Source organism: Taeniopygia guttata, chromosome 10 (genome assembly GCF_048771995.1).
Source record: "Taeniopygia guttata chromosome 10, bTaeGut7.mat, whole genome shotgun sequence".
NCBI lineage: Eukaryota > Metazoa > Chordata > Aves > Passeriformes > Estrildidae > Taeniopygia > Taeniopygia guttata.
The window spans coordinates 5,973,144-5,992,435 of record NC_133035.1 but is presented as its reverse complement, the minus strand read 5'-3'; the positions used below and the strand labels follow the sequence as shown (position 1 = coordinate 5,992,435).

The 19,292-nt window shown below is 40.4% G+C and overlaps 2 protein-coding genes across 6 annotated transcripts in view; one reads left to right on the top strand and one right to left on the bottom strand.

The window, feature by feature from the left end:
* The window catches only part of ENTREP2 (endosomal transmembrane epsin interactor 2), an 85,157-nt gene extending 77,338 nt beyond the window's left edge, over positions 1-7,819 (top strand). The window contains exons 9-13 of the mRNA XM_030282012.4: positions 1,630-1,705; positions 2,375-2,965; positions 5,772-5,846; positions 6,525-6,853; positions 7,239-7,819. Of these exons, the coding sequence (XP_030137872.4) occupies positions 1,630-1,705; positions 2,375-2,965; positions 5,772-5,846; positions 6,525-6,853; positions 7,239-7,418 (1,251 nt within the window). The 3' untranslated portion in view covers positions 7,419-7,819. The remainder of the gene's footprint in view (positions 1-1,629; positions 1,706-2,374; positions 2,966-5,771; positions 5,847-6,524; positions 6,854-7,238) is intronic.
* A 422-nt stretch (positions 7,820-8,241) lies between these two features.
* APBA2 (amyloid beta precursor protein binding family A member 2) overlaps positions 8,242-19,292 on the bottom strand; it is a 95,332-nt gene continuing 84,281 nt past the window's right edge. For all 5 annotated transcript variants that reach the window (XM_030282010.4, XM_030282007.4, XM_030282008.4 and 2 more), the window contains 2 exons: positions 11,648-11,788; positions 8,242-10,158 (listed from right to left, as the gene is read on the bottom strand). In XM_030282010.4, the coding sequence (XP_030137870.4) occupies positions 10,087-10,158; positions 11,648-11,788 (213 nt within the window). In that variant the 3' untranslated portion in view covers positions 8,242-10,086. The remainder of the gene's footprint in view (positions 10,159-11,647; positions 11,789-19,292) is intronic.

The following is a 19,292-nucleotide window of genomic DNA, read 5'->3' as shown; positions in this document are numbered from 1 at the left end:
TTTCCACAGATGTTTTCCAGTCAGTGATTAAGAAATTAGGTCAGTGATAAATTCTTCATCTAGGCACTTTCATAATGAAGGCCCCTAGAATCCCTAGATTTTAGAAAGAAACAATCACCTTTAAAAGATTATACCATTTCTTTGAAAAGGTAGTAAGTCTGAGTTTTCTACAACAAAGAGCATTTGTGAATGTTGCTTACTTTTCTGGTTAGTTCCCAGAACTTCCACAGTTAGATCCCAGGAACAATCTGTGACTTCAAGTGACACCACATTTTACTTTTTATCATGGATGTGATACTCTGCTATAATCAAGAAAGTTAAGAAATTTCTATGGGAATTGTTTAAAAATATGAGTGATTTCACTTTTGCTTCCCAGTCCTCTATCCATCTCTTGCTGAGTTAAAGTATTTCTGGTGCTGTTCTTTCCTTGGAGTTGTATTTGCTCAACCTTCAAATGATTTTTAAAAACAGAATTTGTATCAAAAGAAACTTTCTGGTCACTGGATCATAGTGATTGATATAAATAAAACAGTGAGCACAGTAAGTTATGCACACATATATGTGCTTTAATCTACACTGGCATGTGAAACGGAACCTCTTGCCCTAATAGCTTCAGACTAATTGTGTCACATCCAATTTTTTTATGCCAGACACACATTAAGTGCTTGACAAAAAGGTTTGCACAGAGGTGACTGATGCTGATTTCTAGACTGTCACCAACCATAATAAGTTCTACTAGTTAACTGTGGCCCTACAGACAGAAATAGATACAATGCTTTCAGCTCAAGATGGTATCAATTTCATTCCTTTCAACATTTTTTGTATTTTTTCTCATTTTTTGTTACTAGCTATTTATTGGAATAATTTCTTTTGATAATCACATTCCCAAAGAACTGCTAAAAATCTATCAATATTGGCGACAAGGTCCAATCCAAAGTCTAATCAAAAGCAGAAAGAAAATTTCCTACATTTCAGGTATTTATGGATCCAGTCTTTCCAGCAGGAATGACTCTATATCATGTTCACATGATTCTCAAAAGTGAAGGGAAGTTACCCCCCTTAGATCCACCCCTTCAGAAAAAAGGTGAGTGGTAATACTATCTCCACTCAGCAATCTCCACCAGGCTGGAGAGCACCTGCGTGGCAATGATGTTATAGGGCTTCAAAACACATTAACACTTAACATCCTCACAAATAACAAAGGGAAAATACTGCTCTTGTGCTTGTTTTTGTGGTTTCTGGTTTTCTCTCTCCTATTTTAGGGTGATACAATGTGGTGAACAAAAAAACCAAGCACAATATGAGCAACATAGACTGTAGAAAGAGAGCTTGCTTTTACTAAACTCAGATATTAACTTTAGTAGTGTGAGCCTGCAGCCCCAATCCCTGTGAACTCAAGATGAATTTACCTTGTAGATTCTGGAAAAATGTAAAATTGCATTGAGAATTTGCTTTTGCCCTGCATTTGCTCCTGACCCAAAGATGTAAAATACATTAAATAGCTTTCAGTCTGAATAACAGCTCATATGAAAGCGACTCAGCATTGTCGGGTATGTCCTTCAGGTGCTGAGCACTACACTTTGGTGAGTTGCAGGTTAATGAGCTCTTTCATTCCAAATGTTCATTTAGGTCACTGGTGCTGCTCAGCAAGTGTCTGCATCGAGCCTGGGGGAGAGGAACACGACCCCGGACTTCAGCACACAAGGTGATTGTGGCTTTGCATTTGTCTCCTTGGAGATGGAAGTGGGTATTTTGAGCAGACTTTCTCTTCTCTTTTGCTCTTCCTAATGGTGGAAGAATCATTTGCTTTCAGTATTCATGGCAAGAAGGACCTTTCCACAGTCAGAGGCTGGGGGTGGAAGTGCAGAGGAGAGTTTTGCTAGACAAAGCAAGCTCTAGTTAGGTCCTTTGAGGTGGATCTGGCGACTGTAGTTTCTCTTCGAAGAGTCCTGCACATTCCTTGCAGCTTGTGTCTCATTGTCAGCAACCATGGGTGGCTTCCTGACCCTTGAACTCCTCCAAAGAGTAGTTTTCTCCATGGCTTCCAGGAGCCTGAATAGGAAGCTTGCTACCTGAAGCAAAGATGTTGGGGATGCAAAGAGATGAGGAGCAGTACAGGCCACCTGTTTATTTAAAGTTGAAAAGTCAGTATCAAGAGCAGCACAAAAATGTCTTTGCTGAAGGACACTAGAAAGAAGTCAATTACTTCAGTGGTTTGTGGTTTGGCCCTCTTCATCTGAGAGCTTTTGAGTTTTTATTGATAGAAGAACTTGCAGATTGCCCAATTTAAGTCAGTCTACAGAACACGGGGAGGGAGATGATTGGGAGGGCAGGCAAGAAGTTTTTATTTTTCTCTGAATCTCTTGTTTTGCAGTTTCTGTTGAGAGCACGTCTTTGATGGTCTCTGAGGCTGTTGATATTCCAGACCGTAGCTACTCCTCTGAAGATCTTTGTTCACTGGAAGTTCAAGGATCTCTCCAATCTGCAGATCTTTCTCCCTACTGCATAACCCCCAAGGGGGCTGCAGACCAGAGCTGCAGTGCCCTGGATTGCCACACTCACTGCAGGTTTCACAGAACTCGCTCAGAGGCCTTTCCTGATGAGGGTGACAGTTCCCACAGCCGAGCCTCTACAGACAGGTCTCAAGGACAGGAAAAGAACTGTGCCCACAGCAGGTCCTTGGACTGTTCCTCAGGGAATTACAGCCCCTCAGAACGAGAACTGCAGAGTTCTGCTCAAGAGAGCAGTGCCACACCACCTTTGAAGCAGAAGAAAACCTGCTGCGTGGACTTTCACCGGCCTCCTGCCGCTTTCCAGACCTCTCCCTGTTTTGGGCCTGCAAATACTTCAGCACGTGCAAGTGGCCCCGAGGCTGCTGCCCAGCCCCAGCACCTCCCAAAGCACCCAGCCTCAACCATCGTCCGCTCCAGCAGTGCCCCTGTGTCCTGCTCGTCTGGCACTGAAGGTAGGTGTAGGAGCACAGGCAGCAAACCTGGAGCAAAGTGCTACTATTGATTTGTGCAGCAATTGGTGCTGCTGGAAATTATATGCAGTGTTCCAGAGAGGCTTTCTTAGGTGTGAAGGCTTTAGCTCCATGCATATTTTGTAAATTTGAAAATTTTTAAGAATGGAAAAATTGACAGAGTGAAATTAATTTTAGATTTTCTAAATTTCACCATTCTTTCTGTACTGCTCAGAAAACCATGTGTTGAGTAGTTTTTCCCACCTTTCTACTACTGTTCTACTGAGAGGCTAAACTAAGAAGTGCAATGGCAACTGGGGTTTATTTAGGAAACTATTACTGGAGCTGTCACGCTTGTACAGCAGGATGTGTTTCTTCAAGGTGACACTGACATTGGCAGTATTGGGGCATGTCAGAGGCAGTCACTGTGACTAGTGGCAACTTGAGGTGTATGGTGATACAGTTTGAAGGACAAAGAAATGAACATGAGGCACACGACAAGATGATAAAGGAAAAGGAAAGCTTTTGGCTTTCGTGGATGTCTTCTATGAATCTCCTTTTAGAAAAGTAGGGAAAAGAAGAGGAGATGTTAGCTGAACAGTGTAGCTTCATAAAAATATCCTTGTTAGTGAAAAAAAAAGGGTTGATTTAAGTAGAGAATAATAGCAGGAATGTAGAACTGTCTACTATTTGAATGGGATCTAAGCTGTTTAGAGAGATTCAGAAGGGAAACCTGGAGAAGTGGCTTGAAAGTAAAGACTAAAAGCTTTTTAAGATGTCATGGGTTCTGCTGCTACAAGATCTGTTCACCAGGCTTTCTAAGGGATCTAGAGCAAGAATCATGTGACTAACTCAGAGCAAAAGGAGACAAAATATTGAAATAACTGGTTTCATTTAGGATGATGTTTTGGTTCTGTTGCACTTCTTGCATCTTAATAATATAATTTCAGAGACTACATGCTTAGCTCAATAATTGAATGTCTTTTACCTTTAGAAATGTCTAAGCCTCTGCATTTGAGCCAGGAAAGGTGAATCTTTAATCTAGAAGTCTGCATTTATTTTATGACATTTACTCTGCTAGGACATATGTGCAATGAAGCTGCCAGTAAGCAGACAGTAAGTAGGAATTTCTGAATCCTTTCTGCTGTGGAAAGTGAAGAACAACCCTTTCTCTTCTGGATCAGGCTCTGCAGCTCCCAGAGCTGTGCTCCATGTGTTTGCCATGGGCAGCCATACCCACGTGCTCCAGCTGGCTCTGGACACCTGCTGGAACAGATGCCCTGCCTTCTTTTCTCATGTGTCCTGAATACATTCTTCATTTCTTCTAGAAAAGTGGCATGGAGGGACACGAGTTGGACATTACTGAGATGTAACTGGGCTTAGCAGAGACTGGAGTGAAGAGGGAGAGAAAGTTCTAGAGATGCTGACACACAGGGGAGGGGGAGCAAGAGCAGTGACTCAGAGGGGCTGGATGCTGACCTACTTTGCTGCCTGCAGGAGACACTTCCTAATGAAATCCTTCAGGGATGGATTGACTTGAGTCTCTAGTTCAGCCTAGATGTATTTCATCATACATGTGTTTGGCAAACTGGTTTGCAATATTTTGCTCTGTGCCTTTTGCCTGTAAAGTTTGTCATGGCAAAAGTGGAAAAAATCAACTCCTAGCACAGACATTTATTACAATAAACTTCATTTATAATCAGCTATGATAGACTATGTGGCTGTTATCAGTTAAGTGCCTGAGTGATTATTGTAGTGTTTGTGTTCCAGATAATTCAGGGTCATGTCCAGTGGTGTAGTTTTGACTTGCTGCAAGTACATTAAACTGTTTAGTAATGGATGGGAAGACAGAACCTCTGAAGTGTCTCCTCTTAATAACCATGCCATGATTCATGTGCTGCAGTACTTAAGCATAATAGAACAAATTAAAGACAGACTAGAAGCTGTCTCTCTTAATTTCTTACAGATTTGCTACGTTTTTAGCATCTTACATTTGTTTCCTTCATTTAATTATTCACTCCACCAGAGAGGATTATGCCAGCTTTTCATTATAAACTGTCCCTGGAGATATGGAAGAAAACCTCTCCTGCGCTACCTAGAAGTTCAAAACCATTTTCAATTTTGGAAACAGATTAACAACCAAATGTGAGGGTTTATTCCATCTTGTCACAAATGAAAAAGACTGCAGGTGGTAGCTACTGTACAGTGTGATCTCATCATCATTGATCCTTGTGCTGGAATCCCATAAACTGTCATTAGATGGCATCCAAAGCTGTTTGTAGATGCTTCATAACCACTTATTGATTGGCTCATCAGGTACCATCCTGCTCACCTACCCATTAATTTAAACAATGGTGTACTACATTTGTACTGAAAATGATGATAATATATTTTAAAAAGGAGGAGAAATGTTGAATAAAATGCTGGGTTTGTAGAAATGAGAGGGAATAATTTTTCTCATTTTTCCCATTTTCCCATATAAACTCTGTCCACCCAGGAAATACAGAATAGGTCTGAGGTCTGCCTCTTTAGGGAGCTTGCCATAGTTTCAGCACTTAGGCCTGAAATATTTAGGATTACAGAGGAAGCCATAAAACATGAGCTCTGTATTCCTGTTTGTGTAACAACTCATAAGGCATTTCTGGGTGTAGTAGTTCCTCTTTATGAATGGACATTTTGCAAGCAGTATTTCTTCTAAGTAGTTTCATTCTGTAAAGGATATAATAAAAGGTTTCAGTGTATTTTTCCTTGCTTTGGGCAGAGGACAGCAGGGGTTGACTTTGCTCTTTCTGTCTGCCTTTGGTTAAAGGTGATAATTGTGCCTGGACTTCTGTGTGCAGGCAGTGCCAAGATGCAGGATTATCTCCAGCTACAGGAGAAACAGGTGAGAATTGGTTTTCTAAAGCAGAAGATGGGTTTCCTTATTTTCTTTTAAAAATAATAAAAAGCTTCTGAGAGAGAAATGAGCTTTAAGAACTCTGGGGCAGAAAAGCCAGTTAACAGCATACGTGTATGGTGTACAATGCTGATGGAACCTGCCTTGAATGAAAATAAATCCTGTGAATTAGGTCCTCTCGTTTAGATCAGCATTTTTGCTTTCTCTGTGTTTTTCACTAGTCTCTCTTGCATATAATTTCCAAGGCCCAGAAATAGGCAGAACTTTAGTCTTAAAGTTGGGGTGAGGGACTGGGCCTAAAACTTTGCGTTACACATAACAGTGTAGCTGGTGAGTTTCCTTATCATTAATGTCAGCTGAAGTCCTTGAAGGTGGAGGTAACAAAAATGTCTGGTTTGTGCAGTACTTTCATTACTCACCCACTCATTCCATAGCCTCCTTGGCTATGGGAAGGTCTTACTCCTGATTACCCCTAGTTACTCCTGGTTAAAATTACCCATTTTGTAGTATTTCCTTGACTGCATGTTTTTGCTACTCTTCAAACAAAACAGACATTTTATGACAATGTAGAAACTTTGTGACAATATTTGTTTTGCCTTTTTTTTCTTTTCTCTTTTTCTTTTTTTAAACTATTACTTTAAAGATATTCTTCCCCCCCTTTTTTAGTTCCTGTCTCTGGTTCTCATATGGCTGCCTCTGCTTGCCAGCATTCTTTGAGCAGTTTTCTACCAACTGGAAAACAGAGGGATTCAAGGAAAATTGATCTGCACCTAAAGCCAAAGGCTTTTCACACGGTCTCGAAAGAGCGGCCACACTCCTTAGTGGACCTTAAGGCCTATAAAGACACAAAAATTTTAGTGGCAAAATTTTTGGAACATTCAAACTGTAATCTCCCTCCAGAAGTGCGTCACGTAGTGAACAGCATACGGTCAGTCATTAAATCTGATGAGAGACACATGGAAGAAGCCATCTTCAGTGCCAATATCATAGACCAGGTAGGCCACTGATGTTCTAAAGATGTGTCCAGTTTCCACAGACAAATACCTAATTTAAATGTTTTTGCAGTTTAAGTTCTTCAGACAATTCCTATGGGAGCTCTTTTATATTACATGGCATTAGTAAGAAATAATTTCTATTTATTGGGCAGCAATACGTGTTACACTGCAGTTCAGACAGAAAGCCTGGCTGTGCTTTCCTGGTGCCCAGTCCTGAGCACTGAGGAGCTGGAAGGACAGAAGTGGGAGGCGTTCTGGAGGGTTGAACCTCTGGAAGAGTTGCAGTGTTAGACAGCTTAAATGAAATATTCTTCAGAGACTGAATCTTTAAAATGAGAGCTTTTCTTACCCTCTTTCTGTCCTGCTCCGCTCTGCCTTCCCGCAGGTGATGACGAGCTCCGAGCAGGACGCGGGCAGCTGCAGGAAGCGGCTGCAGGAGGAGCTGCACCTGCAGAGCTGCGGCGCCCTGAGCTGCCCCGCGGGCCCCGCGCCGCGGCTCGGCCGCGCCCTGCCGCGGGAGCGGCCGCACAGCCTGATCGGCGTGTGCCGGGAAACCATCCTCTGAGCGCCACAGGTATGTCAGTGCTGCACAGGTGTGGAAGGAACCGGGACTGGCAGAAACACAACTAGTGGATGACTTTAAAAGGAAAAAGTGTCTTCCTTTGGAATTCCACTTTTTTCCCCACAGCAGGATGAGAACAGCTGTTTTTCTGAATGTAAATTTCAGCCTTGATTTTTGCAAACTTTTAATTGATTTATTAGTGAAGTCATAACAAGTGTTTTCCCAACCGGAAATGCATTTATTTCACTGTACTTACAGAAATGCTACTGATGCTGCCCAGCATTTCTTGAAAACCATTGCAAACCCACCAGAGACTGGCTGTACAACTTAAAAGTTGTATTTATTTAATGTACCTCAAAGTGTTTTAACTATCGTCAGTGTTTTAATAAAAAAGTATTTCTGGACTTTGCCTTTTCAACAACTGATTTGGATACAAACATAAAGGTGATTTATACACACATACAATGCTGCTTCTAATCCGTTCTTCCAGTGTCTTTCATTCCAGACTAACTGATCTGGCCAATTAAAACTGCTCCCCCCTCCCAGGGCTGCCCTTTTAAACTCCAGTACTTGCTGCAATGTGCTTTATTCCTGCTCTGTTCTGAATGTTCACCAGTTCAGTCCTGCAGTAGCATGAGCGACCAAGAACTGATGTTAAATCCTCTGCAGCATGACCAAAAGATGCATTAGGGAAGATGACTGAAATTCTGCATTTCCAAAAGCATCTTTCACAAACTTTTTATCAACACCAACTAATAGGAAGTTAGAGGAATTTTTATCTAGCAGAGCCTTGAGTATTTTCAAAAAGAATTGTTACTCCAATTCATAGTTTTGACAATTTTATTATTAAAACATGTTATTGTGGTTCTGCTGTGTTTATGATTTATTTAACATTGATCTTTAAAAAAATATCAAAAAGTAAATATTGACACTGATTTCATTACCAGCATAAACACAGGTCTGCCAGCAACATCTTCCAGTGCAAGCTTCATCCTGGCTCTTTCAGAGGAATTGGAAAAGCCTTAAACAAAAGGTTCTCATAAAGAACCTACCACAGGTTGATGTTTCAGGATTTTAGGGTTTTATTGCAGCAGTGCTTGTCAGCCTTAGTTTCCATTTGAGGTTTAATCATATACTGGTTTCATTTGTGTCACTCTGAGCTGGGCAGACATCCTGTGAAAAGGTCACAAAGGAACGTAGCTGAAGATGGGTAGTTTAAGTTTTACAGATTCATCCATTTTAATGTATTTTCATTAGAGCATGCTTCTGTATTGATGTGAAGTTACAGTGACATCCAGTGGCAACAAGGTATGCTAATTGAAAGCTTCTACTCTCAAGATCATAATGATACACAAACTCCTAATTCAAGAGAATATTTCCTTAAAAAAAATCTGTGACCTTTGCAACTGCACTTAGATGAAGAATTAAATGATCTTCTACTTGGATTTTTTACTATGTAAAGTTACACAACAAACAAAATAAGCAAGCTTCCTTTCTTATTTCAGATTTATTAGTGATAGGTTAATTCTTTCCTAAGGTCAGTTGCATGCAACACACTACTCCTTGAAGTACAGTCATCTAAAGCTCTTTAGTTACTGCATGGTAAGGCTTCTTAAGTCACAGTGTATTTTCTTCAAGGCCTTGGCCAAAAGAAAAAAAAATAGACAAAGTTACACCAATTAACATTTATCTCATAAGGAATACAACTTTACTACTAGGTTTTTTATCTACACACATTCTAATACTGCTGATGGTGCTAGGTTATTTGTCAAAACAATTTACATTCAGAACACATTGCCTTAGGAATAAGAATGCTTTATAAAAGACAGAAACAGGTAAGCATGGCTTTCCCATTTTGAGCTAATATGAACAAAAAAGTAATATGCAAAAATTAAAGAAAAAAAAAAACCCAGCCCAACACATACATTACACAACCTGTGCAATAAGTTATCCATGAAATAACTCTGTTAAATCATAAAAATCACAAGCATTAAAAATAAATATGTATCTAAATAAATATTTTGATTTTAATCTTGTGGCAATTATTCTTTATTTAGCATATGAAACACTTGTTACATGTTTATGTTCACACCTTGCCAAACAGGTTACACTTGTCATAACAATATCAAGTACTACAGTGGTTTTCTTTACAGTAGAGCCTAAAAGTTTGAACTGCACACATTCCTTTCCACTGAAATACCATCGAATCAGCACCAGTTTTAAAATTATGCAAAGTCATCAGTATTGGACCACTTTATGGGACTGGGATTTTTTTTAACTTGAGGCAGCCAGAACTTTCTCTAATTGCTTCTCTTTGCCATCTCCTTCAGTCTCATTCATCAAATATTCACATTCACTGTGTTATCAAACAAGACAGACATACATCACTCCACATAAAGGTTACAAATAAATATGTTTTAAGTTCTATGAGAAAAGAGTTTAGATGATGTTCAAAATACTTAAATGTTTACAAAGATTTTTGTCAGTGATTATTGTCCTTGACCATCCTTCTCAACACTTTTTGTCAAAGAAATAGAAAGGAAGGAGAGAAAAGGCAGAGACACCTGTCTGTTCCTTGTTCTGGAGTCCTCAGGTCATCTTCCAAGCCTTTCATTCATACAAAATACAAAATTCTCTTCAGCTAAGACAGCTTCAACTTGGATGGAAGATGTTAGATGTACAGGGGGGTCTCTTGACCTGTTAGAAGCCTGAACATGGCAGCTGGCATAGTCTTCATGTGAATCTGTCAAGTGATTACACAGACATTAATAGAGCTGGTACTAGTTTAAAATAATCCAGAAGGCCCCTTCTGTCTCTCCCTGTGGCCAAGGTGCATTTTTTGTCCTGGCTTCTATAGATTTTTTACTAGAGTTTCTAGTTCAAAGTTCTCAGGTTTTAGGATGCTGGTTTGCTGTCTTTGCTTTTTTTTCCATGTGGTTTGGGGTTTTTGTTTGGTTTTGTTTTGGTTTTTAAATTATTTAATAATGTCAATTACATGATGTGACATCATACAGTTTTAAAAGCCACCTAAACACTTTTTGTTGATACACCCTACTCCAATTACAGTAAAATTTACAAACCTTAAATAAGAAGTAGCACAAATCTCTCTGAAAATTCATTCTGGTGTTCTGGTATTAATGGAACTTATATTTGTATTCTATCTTCCTTGTCTGTGGGAATGTCATTTAATATTTTCACCTAATTACAGTATGATCCTCTGAACACAAAATTTGGACTTTGCCACCTGATGTTTAAATGCCAATCAAGAGTTTGGTGGAACAGTTTCTCCTATGACTAATGTACTTAAATTCCTTCCTCAAGGAGTCCTGGGACTCCAGTCCCCAGTGCCAGAGGGATTTCACAGAATGACAGTGCAAGGCTCAGGTAATCAGATCTCCACCAGAACTGTACTTAAAGCTCTAAGTACTTATTGGACAACACAAGAGGAAGGAAGCGAAACTTTACTAACTGATAATACAGACCCTCACCAGCTGCCTTGGTATCTTTGCTTCATTCTGTAAAGAAGAAAAATTTCATGCTGTATTCCTATGTTAGGTGAGAAGTTACACAGTAAATGGGAACCATAAAGGCATGGAGGGGCTGTTGGAATCTACAGCTTTGCTCCTGACAAAGTGCACATACTCTGTTACTGTTTGTCAGATATCATTTTCCAGAAGAAACCAGCTGTCTTTAATTTTTGTCAGAGGAACTAGAGGGAGATCTGGCCAGGGTTCTGTATTTAGACTACCATTAAACACATGAGGGATTTTGAAAAATTGGACAATCTTGCTTATTCATTGCTGATCTCTCTAGAAGTACTGGAGAGAGGTGTCTTAACTTATTTCCAAGGTAAGTTGGAAATTAAATTATTAAAATGTATATCAGTTTGTGTCTCTCAGACATAGTAATTAATTTCTATGGCAGATGCTGTAGTGATGAACCAAGAGACAGCTTCACAGCCAACACCCCTAAGTGATTTCTTCCTTTAATCACTTGATTTAATTCAGACAGTAGGTTGAAGGTACAGAATTATGCCAGGAACTCTTAAAAATGAATGGAAGAATGCAGTGAATGTGCATCATTAGTTGTTAAAAAAAAATCTGTTGTTTCTTATTAGTGCCAAACTCAATTTACTGATTTGGTGATTTAAATGCTGTGCTGATACTCTTTTCAACTGAAACATATATTTTTTAAACTATTTTATTTCCTTGATAAAGACTTTGTTCCCTTACCTCTCCCACTGAATTAGACAATGCTTGTACTATCTTTTCATGAGCAGTAGCCACGACGCTCTGCCCGTTGATCTCGATAATCCGATGTCCCACTCTTACCCCTCCCCTCTCTGCTATGCCGCCTCGCATCAAGCTGCAAATCTGCCAAGAGAAAGCAATGTTTAGTGAAATTCAGAAATACCATAATGCAGCACTCACTGGGACTTAATGCATAATAACGAGTGGTGACACTGTAAGGATTCCAGAAGATGCTTGTTGAAAGTATTAATCAATGAGTTTTTAAATGTTACTTTATTGGTTTGTTAGAGGGAGTTTTTTTCCGAGGTTTCTGCCTATTATAATTTTCATTTTCAGTCTCTGACTGGGAACATGAAAATACCTTTCCCAGTGATACAGGTAGTAGCAAGGCAGAAGTGGAGACAGGGGAAAAGAGATTGATTTATCCACTGCTGGGACACAACCTCCTGTGCCCCTGCAGGAGAGGAGGGAGCTCTGCTCTCCGGGGTCACAGCTTCCCTCCACATTGCTCAGTGCTGCTGCCACGGGGAGCTCGGGATGAAGGAGGCAAGTTAGGCCATTTCCTTTAACTGGCAGCTGATGTTCCAGGAAAGAACCAGGCACGAGTTCTGAATGCTATGACCCCTACAACAGGGTAATAATTCTACAAGAAGAACTACAGTCAGCAGACACAGTTCCAGCAGACATTGCTGCATAAAGCGTTCTGAGATTACAACATGCAGAGTCCGGGCTGAAAGAGAAATCTCAACCCGGTGCGGGGCTGAGAATGTTTCCTCCTTAGCAACAGTATCTATGCTGCACGGGGATCCTCCCTGGCGGACTAGACTGCTGTGCATTAGATAGAAACCGCTGGTAAATTATTTCAAATTACTGAGTCCATGAATCACACAAGGCAGATAATGTGCTGCTTGAATCTCTGGAACTAAGCAGCATTGAGATTTACCTTTTGTTTACTGAGAAAAAACAATTCTTGGAGGAAACGAAATGAGTGCTGGAGCATAAGCTAACATGCCTGTTTCTGCAGTTTATGTGAATAGTTAGAATGATATGCCAAGAATCATTCTTTGCTGCGATCTGGTCATTTGTTCAGTGCTAAATACAAATCTGAAAAGATGTGGCTTGTGCCCCAGTGAGTTTGTTATCTAATTCAGAAGCACAGTATGTGGGGAGATGGCCAGTGTGGAACATGTTGAAGGTAAAACATTGTTTATGGTTGACTGGAATCTTTTCCTGTATGGCACTAGCAGCCTCCTTTAACTCCTCTCCACAAATAATAATGCTATTAAAAAAAAAAAAAAAAAAATCCCTTCTCACTTGAAGTTCAGACTGTTTTGTATGAGGAGTGAGAATATAGTGTTATTCGTTGCTTATAAAAGGCCTTTCACAGCCTTCAGGGAAAAAAAAAAAAAAGAAAAACCCAACACATTCCTCCTGCAGTGAGATTTATCTTCCACCATGCTCTCTCCAGTGGCTGAGTTATGTAGTCCTTAAAGTATTTCTGGTGGGCTTCAGTGGAAAGAAGCACTCACTTCACAGAATTGTGTGTTGAATTTCAGTAACATACAATGAATTGTTTTGCAGGTAGTCTACCTTCTAATCACACAGCTCACTAGATAAGCTGTACTACACAGATCTCTTTTACAGAAAGCTTCTTAATGCAACTTACTGTTAGAACAAGTTTTCTCCTTGCTGTTGGAGAGCAGTAATCAGAAAGGACAAAAATCAGCATGTACCAAAAGAAGCCCTGTAAATATATTTTTTTGTGGTGTAAAAGAAAATAGAGAGACAGTACAGCTGAAATAAAAGCTTTTGGAGCAAATGGAAATATGATCCCTCACCCCACTGGCATAAAGGCAAAGATAATGGCTTGCATATCTATCCAGAGCCCTTTTCACTGCATGGCTCTCAAAGCACTTTTAGCACTTTTAATACCATCAGCGAGTTTTTTTCTTTCTAACAGCCCCAGACATAGAAAGTGGTCTCTTCATTCAGGAATCCCTCTCCAGGGGAGGCAGGCAGCTTCCTTTTGTGAGCATTAAATGTTTTAATGAGGTAGAAAGAGAAGCAGACACAGAGACTGAGTGGCTCTGCCCAGGCTCCTAGACCCTGCTAATCCAGAGACAGAACACACAGAGAAATAAATATACTGCATTTACAGCACACATTTAGTGACTCCTGTATTTGCAAAGGTTGACTCAAATCAGCCTTAAGAGTTTTGTCTCCAGCCAGTGGAGCTATAAGCTGGCGAGTTTAAATTGAGCAGTACCTCTCAGTAAATGTGATTTTATTCAGCCAGAACTCTTTAATATGTTGTATTTGTTGAACATGGCAACAGCTATAATATTAGATAAAGCAAGACAGAGCTGCTTCTTGTAAGCAAGAGTCTATATTCTATTGACTCTGTAAACTGCAGGGGGGAAAAAAAGAAAAAAAAAGTGTAAGCCACACTGATTCAATGCTCTCAGCTGTGACAGGTTTGCAATGCCTTAGACAAGGTGTAGCTCATCAGATAGGAAACTTCAGTAGCTTCACAATCAGTTTTATTACAACTGTCCATAGAGTAGCAAACCATTAAGGATAAAATAGTGCCAGACAAACTTTATTCTGTGTAAATAGGTTAATCATAACCTATTAAAACCAGATTTCTCCTCATCTCACCTTTATATTACACTGTTGAAACCCTGTACATTTTTTTGCCAGTTTAAATGACAGTAAACAAAAGCAGGGAAGAAAGAATAAAATGTTCTGTAAAGTTTTACTGTACTTTTAGATAGCTTGTGCTAGGCTAGGGACGGGGTAGATAAAATTCTCACAGAAAGTGAGATCTAGACTGAGAAGTGGTGTTTTATCAGGAGTGAAAATATAACTGGTAATACACAGATTTTTTTTTTCACAATCAAGAAAAAGAAATGTGATATACCAGTACCAAATCTAGAAAACAATAATGTGATACATAAGGACCACTTGTATTTAAATAACATCATTTTAAAACAACTGTAGCATAATGACTCAGAAGGTCGCTGACAGGTCATCTAATGCTCGCCTCCCCATCACACAACACTCATAGTTGTTATGTGTGTGTGCACATCCTTATTTCAGCTGCAGCAGTGCAGTGTCTGCATTTGCCTGACACCCTGTGCAGGCAAAGCCAACTCAGATGGGGCTTCTGTGGCCAGAAGCTGTTGAGTGTGTTCATGGGCTATTCCCACTATAATGGCTCTGCATCCTGCACAGATGAGATAGGCAGGGTGAAAAGGAACCACTGCAAAGCTGCTGTCAGAGGAGGCACAGAAATAAGTCCCAGCTGCATGGATAATGAGGTAATGGCCTACCAGAAAGAGACATTTAATTCTATCTGTTCTGACAAGCCATTTATTACTTTGCTCTGTTAATACCGAGCCAACAAAGAATAACAATATTACTTCTGATTCTGATCATAATTTGTAAGAATTGCTGGCAATTACAAAACTACTTTTAAAGAATACAGTGTCAAACGACCAGAGTTTGACACTGCAGTTGTATTTTCAAATGTTGAAAGCGTTTTTCAGAGGAAAGGATTCTACAGGCCCAGAGGTTTGTCTCCATAGCAGCCTAACAAAAGATGTTACTCTCATCTTTTTGTTCACTGGCTTTCATATTCAAACAGACTTTTCATAAATGAAATGCACTGCAAGGCTTTTTTTTCCTATATGAAAAGGATTTTTTTGCTGAATTTATTGAACTTTACATTTGATGTCATTTGAATGTTGTTCATTTAACTGGAAGGAATAATGATCTGCCAGTGTGGTGACAAATGGCCAGTAGATGGAAGGAGCACACTGTGGCAGAAAACAAGCAGAGCCTGCAGAATTTACTCAAACGAGGCTCCAGTCATTGTAGGAGATGATTAGCAGGGACAAGATGAATAGATTGTCACACAGACTCCCTGTCCATGTGAAGGCATGGGAGGCTCCTAATCCACCTCGGCCTGATTCTTTTCCCCTGCCCTGATCCCACCTCCATCAAAGCTATGAATGGGCTCCTGAAAACTTGATAATCACACTACAGTGATGCTTACAGGTTCTTAAATGTATTCCTTGTTTTGTCATAGCACCAGTGGAACATAGAAGACTTACAAAGGCAAGCAATTAGGAATGAGACCAGTGCCTCAAAGAGAGCACCCTCTGTGAGATCAGGTGAAACCAGATCCTAGGGTAGGAACCACTTTAGAGTGCATCCAGCTGGGCCAGGGTGTGCAGCAGTGTCCTTTATATGTAATCTTAGGCAGGAACGTTTTAAACTTGGGTGGAGCAGTAACTGAGAGACAGCCAGGAAAGCTGCAAACCCACTCCTGAGCCATCTGTTTGCTGAAGTGCAGGAAGGCTCATGGACCACTGCTGCTGCTACTCTTCCAGTTCTCAAAGGGTGGCAAACAGAGACCAGGCAGCTTCAATGGATGCATTTCACAGAACAGGGGACAGAGCCCACAGCCTTTGTGATGTGGTTTTCTGTGTGAGCAGCCTGATTATCTTTTTTCCTAGACTGGAGGAAGAGGAAATGGTGATGGTCCTGCACTACAGCCAGTCTCTAAAGCTAGGGTCAGCCCCCAAAAGGCCCAGTGACTCCCTGAGTTAGTTGTGTGGGGAGTTTGCTTTGGAAATGTGTCAGAGAATGGCTGTCGGAATCTGTGGGTATTGGTGATTCCGAGATTGTAGAAAGTCTCTGTCTTTCTGCCCCGTTGCCAAAGAAGAAGCCATAGTTCGTCTGTGCTGGTTTCAAGGTTGTTTATTTTTGCTTATCTATAACAAGTTCTGCTGCCCTGCCGCAGGTCTGTCCTGCAGGGCAGTGTGCGGGGCTCTGCCCCTCAGTGGGATGGTACAAACATTATATACAAAAAATTACGTGTACTATATTTACAATAATGTGCCAATATCTATCATCTACGTTGAATAGTGTGTCCCTAGCCTAAACCAATAGAAAAATGCCAACATCACCAAGAACATGGAGGTAAGGAAGAAGAAGGAGGAAGAACAGGTTCAGGCCCACTTTCCTCCATCTTAGAACTCCTGACCCCCCTGTACAAAGTAAAACCCCCCTGTACATGTGTTAAAACCCCCCTGTACAATACTAAAAAATTTTACCCTCTAATTTGTGACTACTTTTACTATATCATCTAACCCTCTGTGACTGCTTGTTCCACCTTTAAAGTTGGTAATTCATTCCATGGTTCAAACTCAAGATCACAGCTGTTTTCAGCTGCTTGCCAGGGTCTAAAATGCTTCTGACCAAGGCCTGGAACCTCTGAAAATGTCTGAGGGACATTTTGAGTTCCGACATCTCCCCTCTCTGTTTGAACCAGAAACATCCGCTTTATCATGCTGTTCAAGGTCCTTCAAATACACACGAAAATGCATGGTAGAACAAGCAGAAGAACTACAAGTCCTATAAGAATATAAAATACTATTTTCAAAAGTTCTTTTCACAATGGTGAGATATCAAAAAAGATAAACAAATCATCCCATCAGGACCCTGTAACTTTGTTCAATTTGCTAATATTACTTTGTATTTGTTTTATATTTTTATGAATAGATTTTGAATGATCGGACAAGTTCATGCAGCACATCCCCTCAAATTCCTCACATCCGTGCCCATGTGTCAGCAGCAAATGATCAATTGCCGCCCTGTTTTGAAGCACTGCTTGCCTTGCACTGTTGATGTCTGTTAACATGTCACTCAGTGCAAACGAAATGGCACGACTGTGTTTCCTCAACCAATATGCTATATGATCCAATTGTGTCAAGGCCGCCCCTGATGCTGCTTGGGGTGAGAAAATTGCTATTGCAATTCTCCGAGACTTGTCCCAGGTAGAAACATTATCATCATAATTTAAACTATATTTTTCAAGGGATCCTTTCCTTTTTGAATCAAGAACACCTCTTTGACAACTTTGTCCATGGTCTGCCCCATGCACTGAGGCAAGGACAGCACAAACATTAGAAGAATTACAATACCTTATAATTACATACAACTATTTTTAAAATCTTTTTTCTACAACTGTGAAAAGTGAAACAAATTGAACACACCATCTATCTATGATTTAATTTTTCTCCAGGTGTGTTTGGTCCTCTGATACCTCTTTAAATTTATCACTCTTGTGTCCATGTGTTTACAATAGATGTTCAATTACTGTTTTGTTCTCATTTCTCACTGCTAGTTAACAAATCATTCGATGCAAAAGAAATGACATGGGCATCTTTACTCTGCCCACAACCTCTTTTGATCCAACTGCACCAAGGCTCTTTTTGATGCCACCTGCTGTGAAAGCAGAACCACTCAGTTTTTCCGAGCCTTTTTTCTTGGTATTAACATTATCATTGTCACAATTTGGATCACTTCATTCATCAGATTTTTTTCTCCTTGCTCTCTTATCAAGGTCATGCTGTGTGTTAACAAAAGATCTTTCAATGCTGCATGGACTACCTCTGATTTTTGCAGGGATAGCAGGCCAAATCCTGTCCCCGCAAATGAAAAACATTCCCTTCGGTAAAGTGGCTGGATGTTGAAAGGATGGTTTGCTTGTCATTTTGGTATGATTGCACCAAGATGACGCATTTTTATAAAAAGGCTGATTCGGAGTGACATCTATTGTATGATTATCTGTCTTTGCCACTCCTGATGAATTAAATTTGATGCACCATTTCATTTTTGTTGACCCAAAATGTCCAAATCCAGAGGTTCAAAGTGAGCAGCAGGAAGGAATTGTGTCCAAACATGTCATCCCTCCACAGGGTCTGAAAGAAACTTCAGAACCCCTGGAAGGATGTCCCCTGGGACTGACCATCCCTCCACTGGCCCACCTACCAAGCATGTTGAAAATGGTTTCTCTGGTTTCGAATGGGTCAGGCAAATGCTGTCCAGACCAGCTGCTTTTGCCAAAGTCTCCCACACTTTTTCCCTGGGTTGTCTCATGGGAAAATCTGTCCTATTGCCCAAGGCAATAGGTGAAAGAATGAAGCACATGAACACTATCTGTCTGAATCCCATGTCCATGTCCCCACCCTCTGTGAGAAACCCCGCAATGCAGCAACACCCAAACAACACTTGATTTCTCAGAAAAAACCCCCCAAGTCTCTGGGTGATCAATCGTTGTCCGACGAGACGTCTGCAGCGTTGTTGTCTGCCTTCGTCTGCGTGCTTGCCTCTCTGTTTCTCGGGTCCACGTCCACTGGCGTCTGCACCCGATAAGGTTACATGTGCCTCGCTGGCATTCACTTCAGTCCTCGTCCTGTAGAAACACAAGCGAAACCCTCGCCCCAAGTTATTAATGTAAATGAACCTTCAATCTGTCCTGACTCTGGACTTCTGATCAAATCGAAAGGATTTTCCCTTAGTTTTTCCTGTGGGCTGTTGTGGGCTTTGAGAAAAAACCATTTAAAAAATTCAACACATTTGTTCAACCCTGCCTCATCCCTTTTCTGTCCATCCAAGTGGATTTCAGGGTGTGATGTGTTCTTTGCTTGCTTGACCTGAGGGAGAATGAAGAATATTGAAAATATGTTTGACTCTCTGTTTTTTCAAAAATTTGTCAAGCACCTTGCTTGTATAAATTGGACCATTATCTGTTTCTATTTCTTGTTGCACTCCTAAT